Raw genomic sequence first — 20,749 nt, 5'->3', positions numbered from 1 at the left:
AATAAAAATAAAAATAAACATTGCATTTAACATTTAAATTAATTACATTTTTTGTAATTAATATGACGTATTCTAAACATATAAATACAAATTAAACAATAAAATTATTAAATCAATTCATTCATATTTTGACCTTTTTTGATGGACGCTGTATGAGTAAGTATAATTTAATCATCCATATCCAAACTCTGTATTGGTTGCAGGGAACTTCTTAGCTCGCATTAAATCACACTTGCAATCTAACCCAGACAAAATGGAGGCAAACGGACCAATAGGGTGGCTCGGACCTATTTTTGTAATGAGCATGATTAATACATTCTAATGCACAATGCAGCACTTTGTGACCGGGAACAGGCGCTAAAATTAGACCTGTGACATCTTTTTGCAAGCATCCAAACCTTTTAATACTGTTTTTGTTTTTGTTTTTCAACTCAATGCATTTCTCGTCCCAGCTTTGCGAGAAGCGGGCCAAATCTGTATTCTGACCGGTCTTGAGCAGCTTGACAGCCTGGGTGCGCCCGTCGGTGGCCTCGGGGGCGTTCTCCTCGCGCACGTGGTTGTGGATCTCCGCCTCGGACGTGAGCGGCTTGAGCCGCTCCAGCACCCGGGCGACGAAGTCGGCCACGTGGGGGGAGGAGGTGGGCTGCGTGTGGGGCAGGGCCACGTCCATCATGAAGATGTAGGTCAGGACACTGGAGGGAGAGAAGAAGTGGAAGAAAGGAAACGAAAGAACACAAGTTGAGATCAACAGAGCATGGTTTTGAAACGCATGCAAATAAGATGCAACTTTCTCTAACGTTTTGGCATTGACAATAAAAGGAAATCTTACACGCACGCACGCACGCACGCACATACACACAAAAAAAAAAAAAAAAAAAAAAAGCAATGAAGATGACATTTCCGAATGAACAATACTGAGCTCTTAAGAAAAAGAAAAAAAAAAAAGAAAAAAAAAAGGAAATCTTATAGAAATCATTTTAAGATGACATCATTCTGTACTGCAGCCAAGTCTATTACTCCATCATATGATCAAGACACGTTAGCTGGCGTCTGCGTTTGTTACCTGCCGATGCGCTCGCGTACGTTCTTGTACACTTGCGTGAGTTTGGGTTCCAAGCAAGTGAGGAGCCGGTGCAGCAGTTCCGACACTCGCCACTGCTGCTGGGCCAGGCCGCCTTGGAGCACGTACAGCAAACTGCCGCACAAAGCACAATGTCGCGCATTGGGAAGGAGTGCAAACGTGAACACACGAGAACAAGGACGAACCTGGCATCTCGGAACGAGCTCCCCTCGCCGAAGAGCGGCGTCTCCATCAGCAGCTCCAACAGCCAGTGGAGCTTCCTAGGATCGCGACCCTCCTATTGGACAACAAACAGTTGTTTGGTTTTTACACTAGCATAAAAATGTCGCCTGGTAATGCAGTTACCACTCCAGTCCTGAAGGTGCCAGTAATAAATCTTAACCCAGGCTTGAAAGCCTACTTTTAGACCCTAAATGGCACAAAACCCTACTCCGAAACCAAAACCAAATTTGAAACGTTACCTAGGTCTTGAAATCGTCACTCTCAATTTGAAACCATAATCCAGCCCTGAAACCCTCATTTGAAACCCTGCCAATTAGAAATGCTGGATTTCTTTTGATGGTATTTTTCATCATATCAAATTTTTTCTCACGCATGCGGTGGCGATGCAGGTGCCCCAGTCGGTGTACGTTTCCACCGTGATGTTGGTCACTGCCGTCCTGATCAGCGGGCACAAAACGCGCCACAACTTGTCCACCTACACACAAACACACGATAGTTTTCTTATCAAAGGGAGGAGTTTTTACACTATAGAGTGGCATCTTGACATTTTTATTTTTTATTTCAATCAATCTAATAATTACGCGTTTACTCAATTGTCCCACTTAAAATTAATTAAAATGCCAACAAACATGTTCATGACGAAAATCAAGATTCCACTGTAGCGTATCTACAGTACATATGCTATGGAGGACCAAAACTGCCAAAATTAAAAAATGACTAAATAAATAAATACATGTTTAAAAGTGAAAATAAAAACGGATATAAAAAATATAATTAAAATTTTTTAATAAAAATAAATTGAAATTGAAATAAAATATAAATATATATATATACATAAATAAATAAATGAATAAAAGCACAAATAAATAAATAAATAAAAAAACAAGATATTTTTTAAATCTTAAAAATTTAAAATAAATGTTGAAATACAAAAATGAATATATAAATGGAATTAAATATCAATCAATAAATACAAACGCTTTATTTCATGCTGCAGACTCTCTGTCAGGATGAAATGTTATTCAAATGAGGGGGCGGTCCTACCCAAGACATGCTTAGGACCGCCTTAAAAATTTAAAATAAATGTTGAAATACAAAAATGAATATATAAATGGAATTAAATATCAATCAATAAATACAAACTCTTTATTTCATGCTGCAGACTCTCTGTTATTCAAATGAGGGGGCGGTCCTACCCAAGACACGCTTAGGACCGCCCCTCTCATTTGAACAACATTTTGTCCTAAAATGTATTTTGTGAATCTAGTTTTATATATTTTTTATTTATCTCAACATTTATTTATTTATGGATATATATATTTTGTTATTTTTATTTCTATTTATTTTTTGGGATTTAATTTTTGAATTATATTTTTTAAATCCGTTTTTATATTCACTTTTAGTTTATTTAGTAATTTCTTTATTTTTAATTTTGGCAGTTTTGGTCCTCCACAATATGTTACTTGCGCATGTGTCGCACCTTGCTGAAACTCCACAGCTTGCTTCCTCTGATGAGCCCGGCGGCGATCTCGCATACGCAACGCTGCGAACTCTCGTGCGGGTCGGCGGCCAGCTGCTCCAAGTGCGGCCACAGCGCAGGCAGGAAGACGTCGCCGTAGTTGCGAAACAGGCCCTGTCGATCAAAGCGGCCAGCGCAAGTGACTCGGGTTCGTTCGGGACCAAGCCAGGCCTGTCCCAAGGTACGAGACGTACCTTAAAGAGACAGAAGCGTCGCGGGTTGAAACTGTCTTTGCCTTTGCGCTCCTCCAGTGACAGGAAGTCCATCAGCTGCTCGATGAACTCCGGGTCGGAGAAATATTCAAAGATGATCTTTTCGGCCTGAAAAAGAACAACATACGTTGTGAGAGGTTGCTTGTGTTTTGCGTGTTTGCGTGCGTGTGCGTACCTCGCTCATCTCCTCATACAGCAGGTCATCTTTCAGCTTTTGCGAAGGAGCGTAGATCATCATTTCGCTAAAAAGGACACAAAGAGAAGCTACATTGTAAAAAGTACATTTAGAAAACACCTTCAAAATACCTACTTTTTTTTTTGAATACATCATTTTGGTTCAACCTTATTTTCACTAATATTTATTGATCTTATGAAATGCTATTTTACTTTATTTTATTACTGCTGAGTGCCCAAGATGGGGTTTTTTTTTCTTTCCAATCTATCACTGTAAAAGGATGTGTGGACTTTTTTACATCCCTTACTAGATAAGAGCACAAAGGCAGAAGACATGGACGAGGTATTATCCTGTCTGGGGATAAGGAGCGAGGATGAATGAATGAAAAAGTCCATTAGTCAGCAAGTTGCCCGCGTACGGACAGGAAGTACCGCCTCTGTACTTGTCTTATCTGGGCCAGGCTGTAAGTCATCCAGTCGGGCTTATAATATCTAGGCCGGGCCATGCTGCGGCTCCACCTCGTTAGCTCCCCGTCGCCGTTAAAAAGACATAAAAGTCCCCACACGTCCCCCCCCTCCCGTCTAACCCAATCCCCACAAGACCTCCAATCAACGGCGCCTCAGGCTGTTTCCTTCTCACCTCGGCCATGAATAGTAGCCCACGTGCGTTTTCTCCACGTGCAGCTGCGAGTCCCACGCCTCCTCGCTGAGGGGCAGGTCAGCGCTGCGGTACTGCAGCCAGCCGTTGGCCTGGCGGTCCCCGGCCCAAAAGCCCTCCGGGTCCACCACGCCGCCTGCATCCACAAATTCAATGCGGAGCTGCATCAATTCTAAACTTCTTCTTCAACTCATTCACTCCCAAAAACGTATTTATATGTTTTAATGGTTTTTTTATATGCTCGAGCATACAGAAGGCTTTGATGCAGCTTCTGACCTGAATAGGTCTCTTAAAGCAATGGTAGTAATTACAAAAAAACGTCCTGCAGGTGGCAGCAGAGTATGAGAGATCAGCTAGGGCCATATTGCAACATGCTCTTTTTTTGCCAGTGTTTTTAACAGGTTTGTGAATAATGATGTAACTTAGCTATATTCTAATACTAATTGCTGCAAAATGGAAACAGATACAAATGTTTTTTTCAAATTCATATATTTATATATTTTGCTTAGTAATACATTAATGAACTCATAAAAATAATTCATGTACTTTTCTACATTTTAGACTTGAATATTATCAAATGCAAATAATTAACTCATTCAAACCTAAAAACGTGTAAATATTTTTTTTAAACGTTCTCCTCCATTCCCAGAAACATATTAACACGTTGTTTAAAAAAAATTTTTTTTTAATGCTAGAACATACAGATGGCTTCCGATGCAGCTTCTGACCTGAAGAGGTTGCTTAAAGCAATGGTAGTTAATAAAGAAAATGACCAGCAGGTGGCAGCAGAGTATAAGAGATCAGCCAGGGCCATGTTACAACAAGCTCTTTTTGCCAGTGTTTTCAACAGATTTGTCAATAATTATGAAACTTAGCTATATTCTAATGCTAATTGCTGCAAAACGGTAACAGATACAAATATATTTTTTTTCCTGATGAAAGAACAGACTCTAATCTTTCTTTTGGTAGGTTGCATGTATAGCAATAGAACACAATATTCTGTAGGACTTGCAAAATCAGTGAAAATCCAGTAAACCAGCCGGGAGCGAAGGGGGTTGCGTCAGTGAAAATTGCTGGGAGTGAATGACTTCAAGCTCATAATATACGAAATGCAAAATGGTTTTAATAGGTTTGGCCTAGTGTGGAGCTGAAATTAGATTTGCTCCTTGCGAATGTTTTCATTTCGTATGTGTGTTGTTTGACCGTCCTGTTTGATCAAATGCATCTGCTACTCACTAATGTCAGACGGCTTGACTGCTATTTTCTCTCTTGGTCTTTTGAGCTGTTTCAGGATACCAGCCACTGCTGATATTGCCACCTACGAGAGAAAGAAGATAATACTGGATATAACATAAGGAAATAAACAGTGACGCTTTAGCTGACAAAACTCACTATCTGCGGTCATAATAGGCCATTGCTAAAATTCCAACAATTTGTTTCTAATGACATGTAGATGAAGGTGGACCTTGCGTATGCTAATGGAGTCATGTATGAGGCTCTGCGTGAAGTAGAGGACGGCGTCCGGCGGCAGCGGGTGGTCATCTCTCAGCAGGATGGACAGCAGGTCGGCGGCCGTGTGCTCAAACTTCCAGGGCCTGGATCACAAGACAGCAAATGAGAATGGAGGACAACGCGGCTTCGTCTGTCCTTCCTTCCTTCCTTTTCTCGGTCTCTCCTTTGGTCTCTTGAGGCCTCCCTGATTTTATGTTTTTTGGATTTGTTGGGGTCTGGATGTTTCTTGGGCTGGGGAGGAGTTCTGGTGGGGGGTGTCTGGTCGGTGCTGGATTTCACCTTCCTTGGTTTTCTTTGGTCCCCTCGGGTCTCCTGGTGTTCGGTTTAGGTGAACGGTATGAGATTTTTTCTAATAGGTTTTCTGGTGAGCTAACAAATACACGCACGCACGCACGCACGCACGCACGCACGCACATACTCACCCACACACACAAAAAAATAATATATATATATATATATATATATAAAAAAAAATTAAAAAATAAAAGAGCAATGATGATGACATTTCCGAATGAACAATACTGAGCTCTTAAAAAAAAAAAAAAAAAAAAAAAAAAAGAGAATGGAGGACAAATACCTGTCGACTAAGATATATTATATTAAAATTGTCATTTCTGGTGTTGTTTGAAAGTGAAGTGAGTTTTCCCCTCGTTGTCCACTGCTGAAATAATTTTTTTACGGTCTGTATGTGAATAATTACACAGAGCACAAAAAAAAAAAAGTTTGTCTCAAATATTGTGATAGGATAAAGAATGATTACTCAGGCTGGTAACTAAAGCAAAATGTTTCAAGGCAGTGATTCTCAAAGTGTGGTACGTGTACCAAATATTATTATTTTTAAACTTTAAACTACGCTACTGCATTTCAATTTCGGTTATAATCCTATCTTGTCAAAATGTCACGCATTAAATGAAAGTCCAAGCCTGACGTCATTTACAAACTTATTTTTCAGCGTATTGGTAGCACCACTTATGCATTTAGGATTTTTTGTGTGTGTGTGAAATGCTGTTGCCGAGGCGACTCACTCTGTTTGAGGGTCTAAACGTGCACAAAAGGTCATTAAACTGGATGGCTCAGTGCTAACTTTGGATATGAGGGGTCTGGGGTTTTAAGTCCCGGCTCACAGGGACTAAGCCCAAAGTCCAACAACAATGGTGGAGCTAAGTGAGCTAAAAGCTTCGACAACCACCGTTCCAAAGATTGCTGCTACCCCTTTTTGGCCTCAATTTGCTTCTAACACTCACAATTCTCTGTCTTCAAGGCAGTCCAACAAGTCATTAACCAGCTTCTCATATTTCCTAAACAAGCAAAAACACATTTAGATGTAGTTACTCCGACTGATGAAAGATGATGATATTATACGTCTCCTACCGCGCATTGACGACATTTCTGATTCGCTGCCGTTGAAGCCCCTCCTTCAGCTCCTCAATAGAGGGGGTCTCCAAAGTCTGCTGCGGCGGAACCATTTGCTTGGCTATCTCCACGCAGCTCTCGGACACCTGAAAAATGGGACAGCGGGCAGACTTGAGCTCGATTGTAAAAACTCAACAACGCGGTCACGCCGAGGGCGACTCACGGTGAAAAAGATCCCGATGGTGTCGTGCTGCCGGTGGATCCGGTCGACGATGTCGTCCAGGAGTTGGCCCACCGAGTGCTCGTCCAGGGCGGTGGCGGGCGACAGTCCGCAGCGGACCAGCGCCGGCCACACGGCGCCCACGCAGTCCCAGTCGCGCATGCCGGCCAAGCACACGCCGCTGTGTGCCGCCTGCAGGCAGTACAGCGCCCCCTTGAGGGTGGAATGAAGGTTACAATCCCACAACTTTACAAGGAAATCACCCTTCGACGAACGAGGGTCCTCATCTAAAACTGCACAAATACCTTGAATTGCTGCTGTGTGCCGGCGGCGCGTTGCGGCGATAGCAGCTGGACGATTCGGGGAATCAGGTCTCGGTATGAGAAGCTGTAGGTTGCCAGCGCGGTGGTCAGCACGTTCTGGGCCTTGCTACGGACCTGCAAGGGGGAGAAAAAAAAAATAATAATAAAAAATGAATGATTCCAATTTGGAATAAGGCTGCAATATAAAATGTGTGAAGATACTCTCGTAAAACAAACTGTGTGTGTGTGTGTGTGTGTGTGTGTACCTGGCTGTAAGTGCTCGTCGACAGCAGCAGCAGATCACACAGCAGCTCTTGGTGGACTTCTTTGTATTCGCTGCCGTCCACCACCAGTTTCCTCATCTTTTCATCAAATCATAAAGTCATATTAAGTATATTTTTTAGATTAGCCAACTGAACTAATTGAGTCCATTCATTCAGTCCACCAGTTGGGTCAACTTTTGTTTGGTTGTGTGTCATGACATTTTTTCTTATGCGAACTAACTACCTCGTGCTGTAGCAAGACCCGGTCGATGAGCAGCGCCCGATTGTGCTGCTTGTTCCCATAAAGCTGTGCAGAAACAACAACAACAACAACAACAAATCATTATTTGTGATAAAACGCGTTGGCGACAGCAATTCTCGCCAGGCAGCTCACCCGGTTTTCCATTGACTTTTTGACCAGCGTGAAACTTTTCCAGCGGGAGTCAAACTCCTTCTTGTGTGTGCCTCGGAAAAACAGGAGGTCGCTGATGATCTGCAGCGGCAAGGCAACAAAGGCTGTGTCATAATTTTAATCAGGAAGCCACTGAGGACTTTCCGACAAGGCTTTCTTGCTATTAGGATCCTAAAGGCTAAAAAAAAATAAGAGTTTTGGTTTCCTCGTATATTCCCATACAAATGGATGAAAGAGAATTAACTAAGCGTTGTTTGGTTGATCCATTCTTCATCTAATTTAGTGAACATTTAATCAGGTGGTGCCATTTTGAGTCCATTGTGAGATCTTAATTCTTGTTAAGCTCTGTACATAACATCTATCTGCGCAAATAGGAAAAGAACACGGGTGACATTTTCAAATTCATATATTTTGCTTAGTAATACATTAATGAACTCATAAAAATAATTCATGTACTTTTCTACATTTTAGACTTGAATATTATCAAATGCAAATAATTTACTCATTCAAACCCAAAAACGAGTAAATAATTTTTTTTTAACTTTCTCCTCCATTACCAAAAACATATTAACACGTTGTTTAAAAAAAAAAAATGTTTTTAATGCTAGAACATACAGATGGCTTCTAATGCAGCTTCTGACCTGAAGAGGTTGCTTAAAGCAATGGTAGTTAATAAAGAAAATGACCATCAGGTGGCAGCAGAGTATAAGAGATCAGCCAGGGCCATGTTACAACAAGCTCTTTTTGCCAGTGTTTTCAACAGATTTGTCAATAATTATGAAACTTAGCTATATTCTAATGCTAATTGCTGCAAAACGGTAACAGACACAAATGTACTTTTTGTCCTGATGAAAGAAAAGACTCTATTCTTTTTTTTTTGATAGGTTAACGTCCATGTTTTTATAGCAATAGTACCCAATATTCTGTGGGCCTTGCAAAATCAGTCAAAATCCAGTAAAACATCCGGGAGCGAAGGGGGTTGTTTCAGTAAAAATGGCTGGGAGTGAATGAGTTAATTCGTTCTGTGATCAAGCTCATAAAATACAAATCTAATTGGTTTTAATGGGTGTGGCCTAAAAAAATTGATGCATAAAATATGTAAACTTATGTATTTAGGTAGTCATTTTTAGACAGAGTGTTTAAATAAACAAATTAAAAAATACAACTTTCTATATTACTTTTATTCGACAGCAGCAATAATCAAATTTGATTATTATTTGATTAATTCACATGCATGCGAATACATATCTGAAATGATCACCAGAGAGAATCAAGTTTTAACGATTAACTACAAAGTAAAATCATAATCCAACTCAGTTTGGACTACAAAACAAGAACATCAGCCTTGGTGGAGGTAATAACAGAGACAAGGCACCTTAATGATGACAAAAAGTGACTTGGTGTCGTCCTCTGTGTGCTCCAGAATGTGATCTGATTGGTGGGAGAAGAGGCTCACGTTACAGTAACATGCAGTGAGTGTGTGTGTGTGTGTTTTTTTTTTGGTTTTTTTTGCATGTGTGTGTCGACTCACGCAGCAGCAGCCGCAAAGTGCGGCAGATCGACTCTCGGTAGTTCTCGCGTGAATCATCTGTACGAGCGCAGGGGGGGGTGACAAATGAGCGAGGTCACAAAGTGGCGGACGTGCTTATTGTTTGTGCTTTCTCACCGTACTCCACACCGATGTGCAGTTTGAACTCCCCCAGGTTGACCATGGAGGGCACGCTGAGGGTAAGAGGCATGCATTGAGGGTCCCGCGCGTGCGCTTTGACGCGTGCGCGTCGGCAACACTCACAGGTCGGCGACGTGAGGTCCATCCAGCGGGGGCAGCAGGCTGCCCGCCCCGAGGAGGCAGTGCTGCACGATGGCCAGGCTCTGCAACAGCTCCACCCTGTGAACAAACACGCACATTACACCCTGGGGGAAAATGCGTTCTACATAAAGAAATCCGTTTTTTTTTTTTTTTTAAATCTGGTTAATTAGAAGCTTTCTAACACATGAATTGCATTAGCTTTGCAGTTATTGTTGCTATTGCTGCCTCCCTCTCTTGGCTCCTTCAAGCCTCCTATTATGTCACAAGGAAAAGGTTCAAGGTCAAATGCATCAAAAGGATTGTTTTTTTCACACCTGCTCATTGGCTGGCCTCCAGAGACGTGGCCCCTGATTCTCTCCAGCTCGGGCTTCAGGAGGCGGGACAAGAGCCGGAAAACAAAGTTCTCCTCCTCCGGGCTGGGCACGTGCCAGCACAGACCCAAAGCGGCAACATCGCCGGGCCGACCCCAATCCTGGTCCAAGAACCGCAACCAAAATGAGCAGGAATTTTTCAGGTCACACAGTTGTCAAGTTCACCCAACAACTCTTGGTATGTTTAGAAAAATTGCGTATGGTTGAATATGCGTCAGTAACCAGCAGTTCTACAACCAACAATAAAAGTCAATTAAAAGTTAGCATTTGCATCTTTGTAAACCCAGAAATAGAAATAAATAGACAATAGAGTTCTGGTGAGTGAGTAAAAAAATTGCCAGAGTGAAAGAGTGACTGAGTAAAGGACTTGGTGAAAGAATGAGTAGGTGTGTTAGTGAAAAGACAAGGAAAATAAGTGAGAGCGAGAGTGAGCGAGAGTGAGCGCAAGTAAGCGTGAGCGAGTGAGTAAAAGTGAAATACATTTTAAGAGGAAGTGAGTTGAGGAGCAAGTGAGTGAATAAGTGACTGAGTGAGCAAAAGAGTGGGTGAGCTAGAACAGATCAAGAGGGTGAGAGACAAAAAGTGAGATAGTAAAGAGTGAGGGAAAGATAAGAGTGAGTTTGTGAACGAGTGAGGGTGCACAAGAGTGAGTGGGAGAGTGAGCTACTGGGTGGGCGGTTGCGAAAGAGTGACTGAGCAAGTGAGTGAACGTGTGATAGAGTGAAAAAGTAAACTAGTGGGTGAAAGAGAGTGACTTGGTGAAAGAGAGATTACGTGAGAGAGTGAGTGAAAGAAAGTGAAAGGGTGAGCGTTAAAAAGAGCGTTAGTGAGAGAGTAGGTGAAAGGCTGATGGAAACAGTGAGAGCGAGTGCGTGAAAGAGTGACCCACCCGCACGGGCAGGTCGTGGCGGAAGCCCCCCGCCGCGCTGCGGTACTCGGTGGGGTAGACGAGCGAGAGCGAGCGCAGCGTGTGCTCCAGCAGGACGGCGGCCAGCGCGTACGCCCGCTTGCAGCGCAGGCGCGCGCACGAGCTCAGGACGCGCTCCAGCTCGCCCCCGTACCTCAACAGATGCTCGCCATCGACGCGGGTCACCTGAAACACAAAAGCGCGCGCGCGCGCATTGTGCGGCAGCGTATTAAAAAAATGGAAGCAGCGCAGTAAGTCAGAGCGTTTGGCTCGCTCTCCTCCCAGGAGTAATAAAACACAACAGAGAAGGTATCAATATGTTCTGCTTAGCGACAAAGTGGCCTGATATTTACGAGCTCGTGGCACGCCGGGGGACCGCTGCAAGAAATGTCGCGTGGTCATCATTTTTTTTTCCCCCATGGCCCCAACCCTCCATCTTTCTCAAGCAATATTAGAAACTTTCAACAGAGATGAAATATCATCTCTCGGGATGCCTGAGGGGCAGCAGGTTGGGCGAGTGGTTAGCACGCACGCACGCACGCACGCACGCACGCACGCACGCACGCACGCACGCACCTCGGACAGCAGCTGGAGGTTCCACAGCAACTCTTTATCCAGCTCTTCTTCACTCTGGAGATCTTCGTCTGGACACACACACACACAATAAGATGATCTCTTTTTTTTTTTTTTTTTTAATACTTTTTGCTGAGTTTTCGATTTACAGATTCACCGGAGGATGTTTTACCAAATGAATGGAAGGAGACTATACTTGCTTCTCATTAATAATTTGCATGAATATTTTTTTGGTCTTTTGTGAATACGACAACTCAATCTTACATGATGGGGTCAAAATGACCTGTTCAGAGTTTAAAAGTCAACAAAAAAAAGTATTAAATTGTTGTGACAATCTGTTGGTCTTTTCTGAATAATTGCGCCTTTTTTTTTAACCCACCTGATAAATTGTCCAGTTTAAAAGTGTTTTTTCTTTTCAATGAAAAAAAAAGAAACGATAAAACTCCTGCTGGCTTTGTTGATTTCTTCTTTTAATAATAAATATTTTTTGTAGGTTTAACATATATATTTTGTCTTTTGTGAATACGACAACTCAATCTTACATGATGGGGTCAAAATGACCTGTTCAGAGTTTAAAAGTCAACAAAAAAAAGTATTAAATTGTTGTGACAATCTGTTGGTCTTTTCTGAATAATTGCGCCTTTTTTTTTAACCCACCTGATAAATTGTCCAGTTTAAAAGTGTTTTTTCTTTTCAATGAAAAAAAAAGAAACGATAAAACTCCTGCTGGCTTTGTTGATTTCTTCTTTTAATAATAAATATTTTTTGTAGGTTTAACATATATATTTTGTCTTTTGTGAATACGACAACTCAATCTTACATGATGGGGTCAAAATGACCTGTTCAGAGTTTAAAAGTCAACAAAAAAAAGTATTAAATTGTTGTGACAATCTGTTGGTCTTTTCTGAATAATTGCGCCTTTTTTTTTTTAACCCACCTGATAAATTGTCCAGTTTAAAAGTGTTTTTTCTTTTAAATGAAAAAAAAAAAGAAACGATAAAACTCCTGCTGGCTTTGTTGATTTCTTCTTTTAATAATAAATATTTTTTGTAGGTTTAACATATATATTTTGTCTTTTGTGAATACGACAACTCAATCTTACATGATGGGGTCAAAATGACCTGTTCAGAGTTTAAAAGTCAACAAAAAAAAGTATTAAATTGTTGTGACAATCTGTTGGTCTTTTATGAATAATTGCGCCTTTTTTTTTTTTAACCCACCTGATAAATTGTCCAGTTTAAAAGTGTTTTTTCTTTTAAATGAAAAAAAAAGAAACGATAAAACTCCTGCTGGCTTTGTTGATTTCTTCTTTTAATAATAAATATTTTTTGTAGGTTTAACATATATATAAATATATATTTTGAATATAATGACACAGCAGTGACACAATGGGCATCTTATTTAAACTCCCCCCCAAAAAGTAGTTGCACTGAAAATTGACTGAATAGTAGTAATGTAATTGTGTTGTATTCATTTTTGGGGGGGGGGGGGGGGGGTCAAATGTGCAATGTGTCACATTGACATTGAATATTAGTGTTGTAGCAGAGAGAAAAAGCCAAGACTTCAGTCACAATCAGCGAAAGCTGACAGCGTCATAACAACTCGTTGACTCTGCACATGTTTGTTGGACAATAAGCATATATTAATTAAAAAGCTTGATCTTTTCTTTTTTTAAAAAAAAAAAAAAAAAAAAGCTTGATCTAATTTATATGCACACACACACACACACACACACACACACACACACAAACCCAATGTCATACTGACTTTCAGTTATTCGGAAAATGAGGCTGCAGCAATGCGGTACAAAGAGTTTGAGAGACTCGGCAGGATGACACTGAAAAGACAAAAGGCAACGCATTCTATGTATGTACTTGACTGAGAATTAGAAAAGAAAGTTCAACAAAGCACAAGGCAAATTGTAGCCAAATGACAAGACGATGAAAAATGCATCGATTATTTAGCAAAAATGAGGAATAAAAGTCTCGGTAAAGAAGATGACCAACACCGCGCCCCGCCCGCACTCACCTTTGCGGCCGCTCTGCACACGTCCGCCACCATCCTGCCCGACACGCACGTCTCAAAGACGTTGGAGGTGGCGAAGTTGTACACTTTCCGCAGCGCCGCCTAACACAAAAAAGCAAAAGAAAAGTGTCACATTCGATTTGGCGCGTGTGTGCGTGTGCGTGTGCGCGCGCACGCGCTACCATGTAGATGTGCGTGGAGCACTGCGTGAGGACGGTGCTGACGGTGGACGACAGGCCCAGTTCCACCAGGCTCTCCAGCTGCGTCTGAGTGTCCGTCTCCGTGTCGTCTCGCGTTTGCTCCAGGGCGCTGCTGTCGATCACGGCGAAGCACCTGCGCGGGCGAATCACACACGCGGGGCCGCTCGGTCTGCTCCAAAAACGCGACAGGAAACATCCAAAAACTACAAGTGTTGAACTTACCTGTCCAGAAATTGCAAGACGAAGTCTTCAAATTCAGCGGAAGCAAAACACAACTCTTTTTCGATCTGGAAAGCAGAAGCGAGACGCTTGTTTTTTGTCAGCTGAGCCGTTGATTTCTAATGTGCATGCAGGGTGGCTTGTTTAAAGCATGAGATGCATTTGTTGTTGATTCCATGCGGCTTGACATTTGAAATAAGAGTAAAAAATATCTTTAGGGACATCTGATTCAAATCTGCCATTGACCAGTGTTGTTTGTTAAACTGTTTTTCCTAGTTTGTATTATTTTTTTTATTTTTATTTTTTTTTCCCTTCTTTTTTTTTTTCTTTTTTTTTTCTTAAAAACTCTTTCCTAGTTTGTATTAACTGATCTCTATAATTGGTTAATTAATATTTTTTTGTAAAAAAAATAAAAATATATATATTAAAACAGTAAAACAAATAATTTGACGTTAACATTTAGCAATTTTGCATTTAATTTAGTAAGTTTAAAAAGATATATTGGAGTTTTTAAATTTTTATTTTACTTCACTTACAAATGGCCTGATACATCTGACCATAAAAAAATAAACATAAAAATAAATCAAATGTGGCCCTTTTCAGCGCAAGTTCTATTTGGTGACTAAATTGGCTGCGAACCTCCGACAGATTGCCGTGTCGAGATGGCGCCGACGAACAGTCAACCAAAGGCACCAGCGTGGTGAACGTGGTGATGAACTGGAACGTGATCTGAAAAAAAAAAAAAAAAACTGTCAAAACAGCCACCGAAGTCAATACGCTCTCATGGTTCAATGACAAATCAAACTCGGCGCTCACCATGCACTTGCTGAAGTCGTTGGGGTCCACGCCCGGCAGCGAGCCCATGAGCAGGGGCAGCACGTGCAGGCGGCCCTCCGGGTAGTGCTCGCCGGGCGCCACCAGGCTTCGCGTCATGCCGATCATGCAGCTGAGCGTGGCGGTGAGGGCGTGCGGCTCCGTCAGGGTCTCCATCGCCGCGTACGTTCTGCGTCGCGGCGGAAGGCTCACATATGCGTAAAACGGGAAAAAAAAAAAAATGGCGTCGCGATCGGAAAACTTACTTCTCCAGCACAGGCGGAATGGCAAGTTGTGGCGTGAGGAGCGCCAGGTTCTGCAGGGCGAAGGCGGCATCCGTGCTGCCCGTTTTACTGCACGTCAAATGATTATATACTCAATTGCAACATCATCCGTTACACTTTATTCAATCTGAAGGAAATTCGAAGGCTAATTTAGATCGGATCCAGATTTGAGATCTGTTTCAACAAACTGTCCCAACAGGTCTGGAAGAAATTGTGTTTCATTGTACATGCTAATAAATGACTGCTGATTTGTATTCATTTGTAAGGAAATAGCCATGTTTTAATCTAGATCTGATCCAGGTTTGACATCAAACTGAAAAGGCAAAAGGAACTATACGACTCGTTCTACGGTTCGGGATGAACTGCATTTCATTGAAGATCGATTCATTGCATTCAATTTGAAGGACATTTGCAAGTTTAATCTGGATCTGATCCAGATTTGACAGCCACCATAAACAAACCCAAAAAATTGTTGAACAGAATTCTACAAGACGGAACTGGGTGAAATGTATTGAATTGTCCAAGGTAACAAATGACCTTTTATTCAATTTGAAGGAAATGTGTGAATTCAACTTTCCAATCTGGATCAGATCCAATTTTGACAGTTTTAACAACAACAAAAAATATCCTACTTAACATGTTCATATGCACTGGATCTGGATCAAATATATTTAATTAGCGATGATAACGAATGACTGCTAAATGGTATTGAAGTGTAAACAAAATTGTCACTTTTTCAATTTGGATCTAAACCAGATTTGACAATACCTGAACATGGCCAGCAGCGCAGCACCTGTGAGGCTGCGCGTGAATTCCTGCAGATCCTCGTCGGTCAGCCGCAGACTCTCGGGCACCAGCGTGATCCAGCCGGGGGCGGCGTGGCGTTCGCGGTGCGCCCGGCGCACCACGCTCGCCGGCAGACGCTGGAGCAGGCGCATGAGGCGAGACTGTTTACACAAACACGCACTCTCAATTTTAAGGGGTATCGTCCAAAAGTCGTGCACTTCATTATGATGCTGAGAATCAGCCAAGTTCCCGACGACAGGTTATAAATCAAAAGCAGAGTAGCTAACACTCTGAATGTGTGTGCGTGTGTTTGGGGCGGATGCTAACCTGCCAGCGACCGTGATTGGAGGGATGATAAAAGGAGGCGATGCTGTTGAAGAGGCGGGTCAACTCTTTCTGCGCCGGATTTCCTGGTCCACCCTGCACGTCAAAAGAAGTCAGTGGCCCAACTTCAATTGACCAATTCACGAGATCCACTGCCACACTTTTCTTCAATTCGTGAATAACGGGAGCTCAATTTCGAATTCACAGGGAATAAAGACTGAGTTTGAACGGGAATAGTGAAAACTGAGAATAATTGACATTCCTTATAATTGGCATAAAAATTGCATTTTTAAATAATTGCAGTAAAAATAAACTTCTGGGAAAAAAATTGTAATAAGCATGGAAATGGAACAAAAACACGGGGACAGTTAAAAATAGAATTTGCTGAATTTGTGAGAGCTGATCTGCAAACAAGCAGTTGTCCACTGTATTCTATTTTATTATTTCATTTTTGTAAAATATATAAATTAGGACTGTCATTATCAAACATTTTTATAATCGATTATTCTTCGCTTATTCCATCCTTAACTGGCAGCCATTTTCACTGAAGCAACTCCCTTCGCTCCCAGCAGTTTTACTACATTTTGACAGATTTTTCAAGGCTACAGAATATTGTGTTCTATTTCCATAAAAACTGTTCTGTTCCTATAAAAACATGGAACGTACCAACAGAAAGATTAAAGTATTTTCTTTAATCATGAAAAAAAAGTATCTCTCTATCTGTTTCCGTTTTGCAGCAATTATAATTAGAATATAGCTCAGTTTCATCATTATCAATAGCTTTTTCCCAACATGGCCCTGGTTGATCTCTTATACTCTGCCACCTGCTGGCCGTTTTTTGTAATAACTACCATTGCTTTAAGCGACCGCTAGCATAAACAAAAAAACAAAAAAACGTATAAATGCGTTTGTGGGACCATGGCAATATTTAAAATAGAAAGTTATTTGGGGGGGAGCAAAGTAGTTAATTGAAAAAATCTGATCAAATGTATTTTGCATTTAAGTGTAATATAAGATTTTTTTTCCACAATTGCTGCTACCAATTATAGTTATTTATTGGATCTTTTTTGTGTGAAAAAAAATCAGATAAAAACAATTAAGTAATATCACATGAGATGGATTTATGTACTTGACAACCTTTAGGAAATTGATTCAGTCATTGTTTTCCAAAAATAAAAGCAGATGTTTGCAAATGTCTTACTTTGATTCAACACAAAAGGTAATCAGTCGGCTTTAATGGATTACAACAAAAACCAGAGAATAATTGCTGTTGATGTTTGCTCGATCAATCTTGACACCTCTAATAAGTATCATTCAAATTTCAAAAGCAAAATTACCAGCAGGGCTGTGATCCACAGCACCAGGTGTCCGATATCGTACGAGTTGGTAAGGTAGCGCAGCGCCACCATGTGGTTGACGCCAACGGGAAGGTTCAGACTGCGCAGGATCCTGGTGAAGATCTAAACGCACAAAATACAAACGTTCGCCATTACACTGAACCCGATTGAAGTGATTCCAGCAACAACTCACGGTGGGGATATGAGGGGTCCAGTCCACATAGCCGATGTTGTCATTGGCCAGGCGAGCGAACAGGTTGACCAAGTGCTGCGGGAAAAACGCGACACAAACGCTTAAATCGGAGCAGTCTGAAGAGCGGAGACTAAACCACACGCGTCGCTGCAGATGACTCCATCATTTATGTGGAACGGAAGAGGCAGCGTGATTCGTGGCTCAAATAACATGGAAATATTTGCACTGGTCTCCTGGTGGTCGGTTTAGGTGAACGGTATGAGATTTTTTCTAATAGGTTTTCTGGTGAGCTAACAAATGCACGCACGCACGCACGCACGCACGCACGCACGCACATACACATACTCACCCACACACACACATACTCACCCACACACACAAAAAAAAAAAAAAAAAAGAGCAATGATGATGACATTTCCAAATGAACAATACTGAGCTCTTAAAAATAGAAAAAAAAGAAAAGAAAAAAAAAAGAGAAAAGGAAAAAAAAAGAAAGGTAATATTTGCACAGGTTTATGGGGAATAAACGAGCACATCGATTGCAGCCAATCTGAATATAAATATTGCATTTGCCAATGAAGTGTGTGCGTGATTGTGTGTTTTTATCTCACCCCTTCCCAGCTCGGCTGATTCTGCACCGACAACCAAAGATCCATTAATTCATCGAACCACAGCCTGAAAAGAAAAAAAACAACTGCATGACTTTGTTCCTTTCTCTGCTGTGTGGGGCGATTGAGTCCGTTGCCCAAGTTGTCAAGAAAATGGCGTAGTAACCCTGTTACATGCATTAAAAAAATTTATATATATGGTTAGTGCAATTAATCTCAATTATTTTCTGTTACTCCCCCTAGAAAAAATAAAATATTTTTATCATTATTACTTTCAATTTTGAAGTGCATCAATTTGCCTAAAATGTAATAAATAAATAATAAGAGCGCCACTGCCACCTACTGACATGGATGTGCTGTTACACTTTATTCTAGCATGGGGGGAAAAAAATCATTATGCTTTGCTAATAACGCATGTCATGCTAATGTCATTTTTAAAATAGAGTGCCCAACAAATTACACCTACCAACAAGTGATCATGAAAAACAAAGCTCTGAAACTTTGATTTAGACATTTTAATAAAAAAAAAAAAAAAACATTTTGAAAAAAAAAAAAGTATGCCGCCTGTCACCTACCTACATTACAAGGTTGCTGCACAGCATTTTGTGAAAATATCAAACAGACACACACACACACACATACGACACCTGACGTTACCAACAAATTCTTGCCATTCATCTCCAACCCAATAAAAAATGAGCTGCCTCCCTCCGAACTGTCAAATGTGGAGCGGAACGTAAAAGCAGAAAGTATTAAAAGTGATGTACTGCGGGAAGCTGGTCCAAGACTTGGTGCAGACAAATGTCTCTCGAAAAGGCCAAACATGGTGAAGAAATGCACTGAGAGCTCTCGGGGAATTTGGGGGGGGGGGGGGTTGCTTGAGCTTTTCCAAGAAATCCAGCTGTTAGCCCGACGTGACCGAGGGAGTCGGGATTGATGGGCAGAATATTATTTATGGCGCAAAGGTGCCTGCGGTTTTTGCAAGACATGATGCATGTTCAGATCTGTTCACAGGCTTACAAGGAAGCGATCCAACAAGCTCCGCCAGGAACTCAAAGTCTCTGTAAAGTGAAAATAAACATGTCCTCTAAATTTGACACGCCGTAGCGAAGAGTGTTGTTAACCCTGCCAAATTTGAATGCTTACAAAAATTGGCACGTTTATAAAATTAGGCTTCTAAAAAGTAAAAAAAATTAATAAACAAATCCATTGTCTGTGCTCACAGATGTTGTGGGCATGTCCACTGAATAAGCTGAAACCCCGCCCCCCGCTCAACTGTCAATCAAGCCCCTCCCACCAAGGCTGCAAAACATCTCACTGGGTCATCGCAGGGGTTTATCCACACTGCGACAACGAGGCACTCTTAAGCGGCCACATCAACAAAGCCCCTGTCCCGCATGCTGGCTTGCTTCTTTTTAATTCCCTCTCGCTCTTCTGCCTTCTCTCCATGACCTGCACTCACTCACGGCCAACAACGAGGCACTGTCAAAAGCCAGCCCGAATCCCCTCCATTCCACACACTGGATATCAAGTAGAACAAAATACAAATTCTCTGTGTAGGCAAAGCTAGATAGGAAGCAGAGTTTGTCACTACGCACCGTTTTAGCCATGAGCAAAAGAAAATCACGAAAAGTGAAAAATGGTTTTACACATACACATATATTATTCTCAGTCATTGCACGTTTTTCCGCAATCATCTAATCAAACGTGTAGAATGTGTTAAGAAACAAAATATCTGAATTCCCTTCATTTGCTAATTCAATTAAAACGTGAACAGCGACTTCATTCCCTCAGAGTAGGAATTGTGGCTCTGTGAAGTCAACTTGAGTTCACGGTTAGTTAGAGGCTACATTTAAAGCCCGTTACGAGCTCATCTGTTGACATTTTACAACTCCATTTCCTCAATTCACTCCTTTTAAATTGGACGTATAAGGAAGCCAACAGAAGGTGACGGGGTACTTATTGTTCATTTGGAACAGGAACAGCTTCTCGGACAATACAGTGGAAAGCCAGCCAGCATGTAGGGGGAAAAGAGTTTTCAAAATATTGTGCAATACGCTCAATATCTTGCCAACATTTATTTGAATAATTATGAAACAGTTACAAAAGATAAATATGCTTTGAAAGGAGTACTTCCAATTAAAAATGAGAAATTTAATTTTAAATGTTGATGTTTAATGACAACGTTAAAGGGATACTCATTGAGCCGTTTTCAGCAGTAAAAAGTTAATATTTTGTCCAGAATGAATTTGATAACTTCATTATTTGTCATGTATCATTAATACCTTTAAAAAAAAAAAAAATTTTTTTAATGTAAAATATATTTGTAAAAAAAAAATGCATTTGCGAATGTAGAACAAGCAACGCGAAA

The 20,749-nt window shown here is 41.2% G+C and overlaps 1 protein-coding gene across 1 annotated transcript in view; it reads right to left on the bottom strand.

Moving 5' to 3' along the window:
- Window positions 1-20,749, bottom strand: part of LOC147156359 (proteasome activator complex subunit 4B-like) — a 31,407-nt gene that overhangs the window by 8,279 nt on the left and 2,379 nt on the right. The window contains exons 6-41 of the mRNA XM_086064384.1: window positions 18,382-18,445; window positions 17,771-17,845; window positions 17,578-17,700; window positions 16,244-16,336; window positions 15,899-16,077; window positions 15,113-15,199; window positions 14,850-15,036; window positions 14,673-14,762; window positions 14,037-14,101; window positions 13,797-13,947; window positions 13,618-13,716; window positions 13,357-13,426; window positions 11,593-11,660; window positions 10,999-11,202; window positions 10,053-10,210; window positions 9,721-9,816; window positions 9,595-9,650; window positions 9,460-9,516; window positions 9,304-9,359; window positions 7,911-8,009; window positions 7,761-7,823; window positions 7,520-7,615; window positions 7,257-7,388; window positions 6,955-7,164; window positions 6,750-6,877; window positions 6,623-6,676; window positions 5,332-5,461; window positions 5,103-5,184; window positions 3,849-4,002; window positions 3,210-3,276; window positions 3,017-3,142; window positions 2,784-2,936; window positions 1,674-1,778; window positions 1,267-1,358; window positions 1,064-1,195; window positions 487-692 (exon numbers count right to left, since the gene is read on the bottom strand). Coding sequence (XP_085920510.1) covers window positions 487-692; window positions 1,064-1,195; window positions 1,267-1,358; window positions 1,674-1,778; window positions 2,784-2,936; window positions 3,017-3,142; window positions 3,210-3,276; window positions 3,849-4,002; window positions 5,103-5,184; window positions 5,332-5,461; window positions 6,623-6,676; window positions 6,750-6,877; window positions 6,955-7,164; window positions 7,257-7,388; window positions 7,520-7,615; window positions 7,761-7,823; window positions 7,911-8,009; window positions 9,304-9,359; window positions 9,460-9,516; window positions 9,595-9,650; window positions 9,721-9,816; window positions 10,053-10,210; window positions 10,999-11,202; window positions 11,593-11,660; window positions 13,357-13,426; window positions 13,618-13,716; window positions 13,797-13,947; window positions 14,037-14,101; window positions 14,673-14,762; window positions 14,850-15,036; window positions 15,113-15,199; window positions 15,899-16,077; window positions 16,244-16,336; window positions 17,578-17,700; window positions 17,771-17,845; window positions 18,382-18,445 — 4,007 coding nt within the window. The remainder of the gene's footprint in view (window positions 1-486; window positions 693-1,063; window positions 1,196-1,266; window positions 1,359-1,673; window positions 1,779-2,783; window positions 2,937-3,016; window positions 3,143-3,209; window positions 3,277-3,848; window positions 4,003-5,102; window positions 5,185-5,331; window positions 5,462-6,622; window positions 6,677-6,749; window positions 6,878-6,954; window positions 7,165-7,256; window positions 7,389-7,519; window positions 7,616-7,760; window positions 7,824-7,910; window positions 8,010-9,303; window positions 9,360-9,459; window positions 9,517-9,594; window positions 9,651-9,720; window positions 9,817-10,052; window positions 10,211-10,998; window positions 11,203-11,592; window positions 11,661-13,356; window positions 13,427-13,617; window positions 13,717-13,796; window positions 13,948-14,036; window positions 14,102-14,672; window positions 14,763-14,849; window positions 15,037-15,112; window positions 15,200-15,898; window positions 16,078-16,243; window positions 16,337-17,577; window positions 17,701-17,770; window positions 17,846-18,381; window positions 18,446-20,749) is intronic.

The sequence above is a fragment of the Leptonotus elevatus genome, chromosome 20 (genome assembly GCF_054856555.1).
Source record: "Leptonotus elevatus isolate MCC_2025b chromosome 20, RoL_Lele_1.0, whole genome shotgun sequence".
Taxonomy (NCBI): Eukaryota; Metazoa; Chordata; class Actinopteri; order Syngnathiformes; family Syngnathidae; genus Leptonotus; species Leptonotus elevatus.
This window is presented reverse-complemented; position numbering and strand designations above follow the sequence as displayed.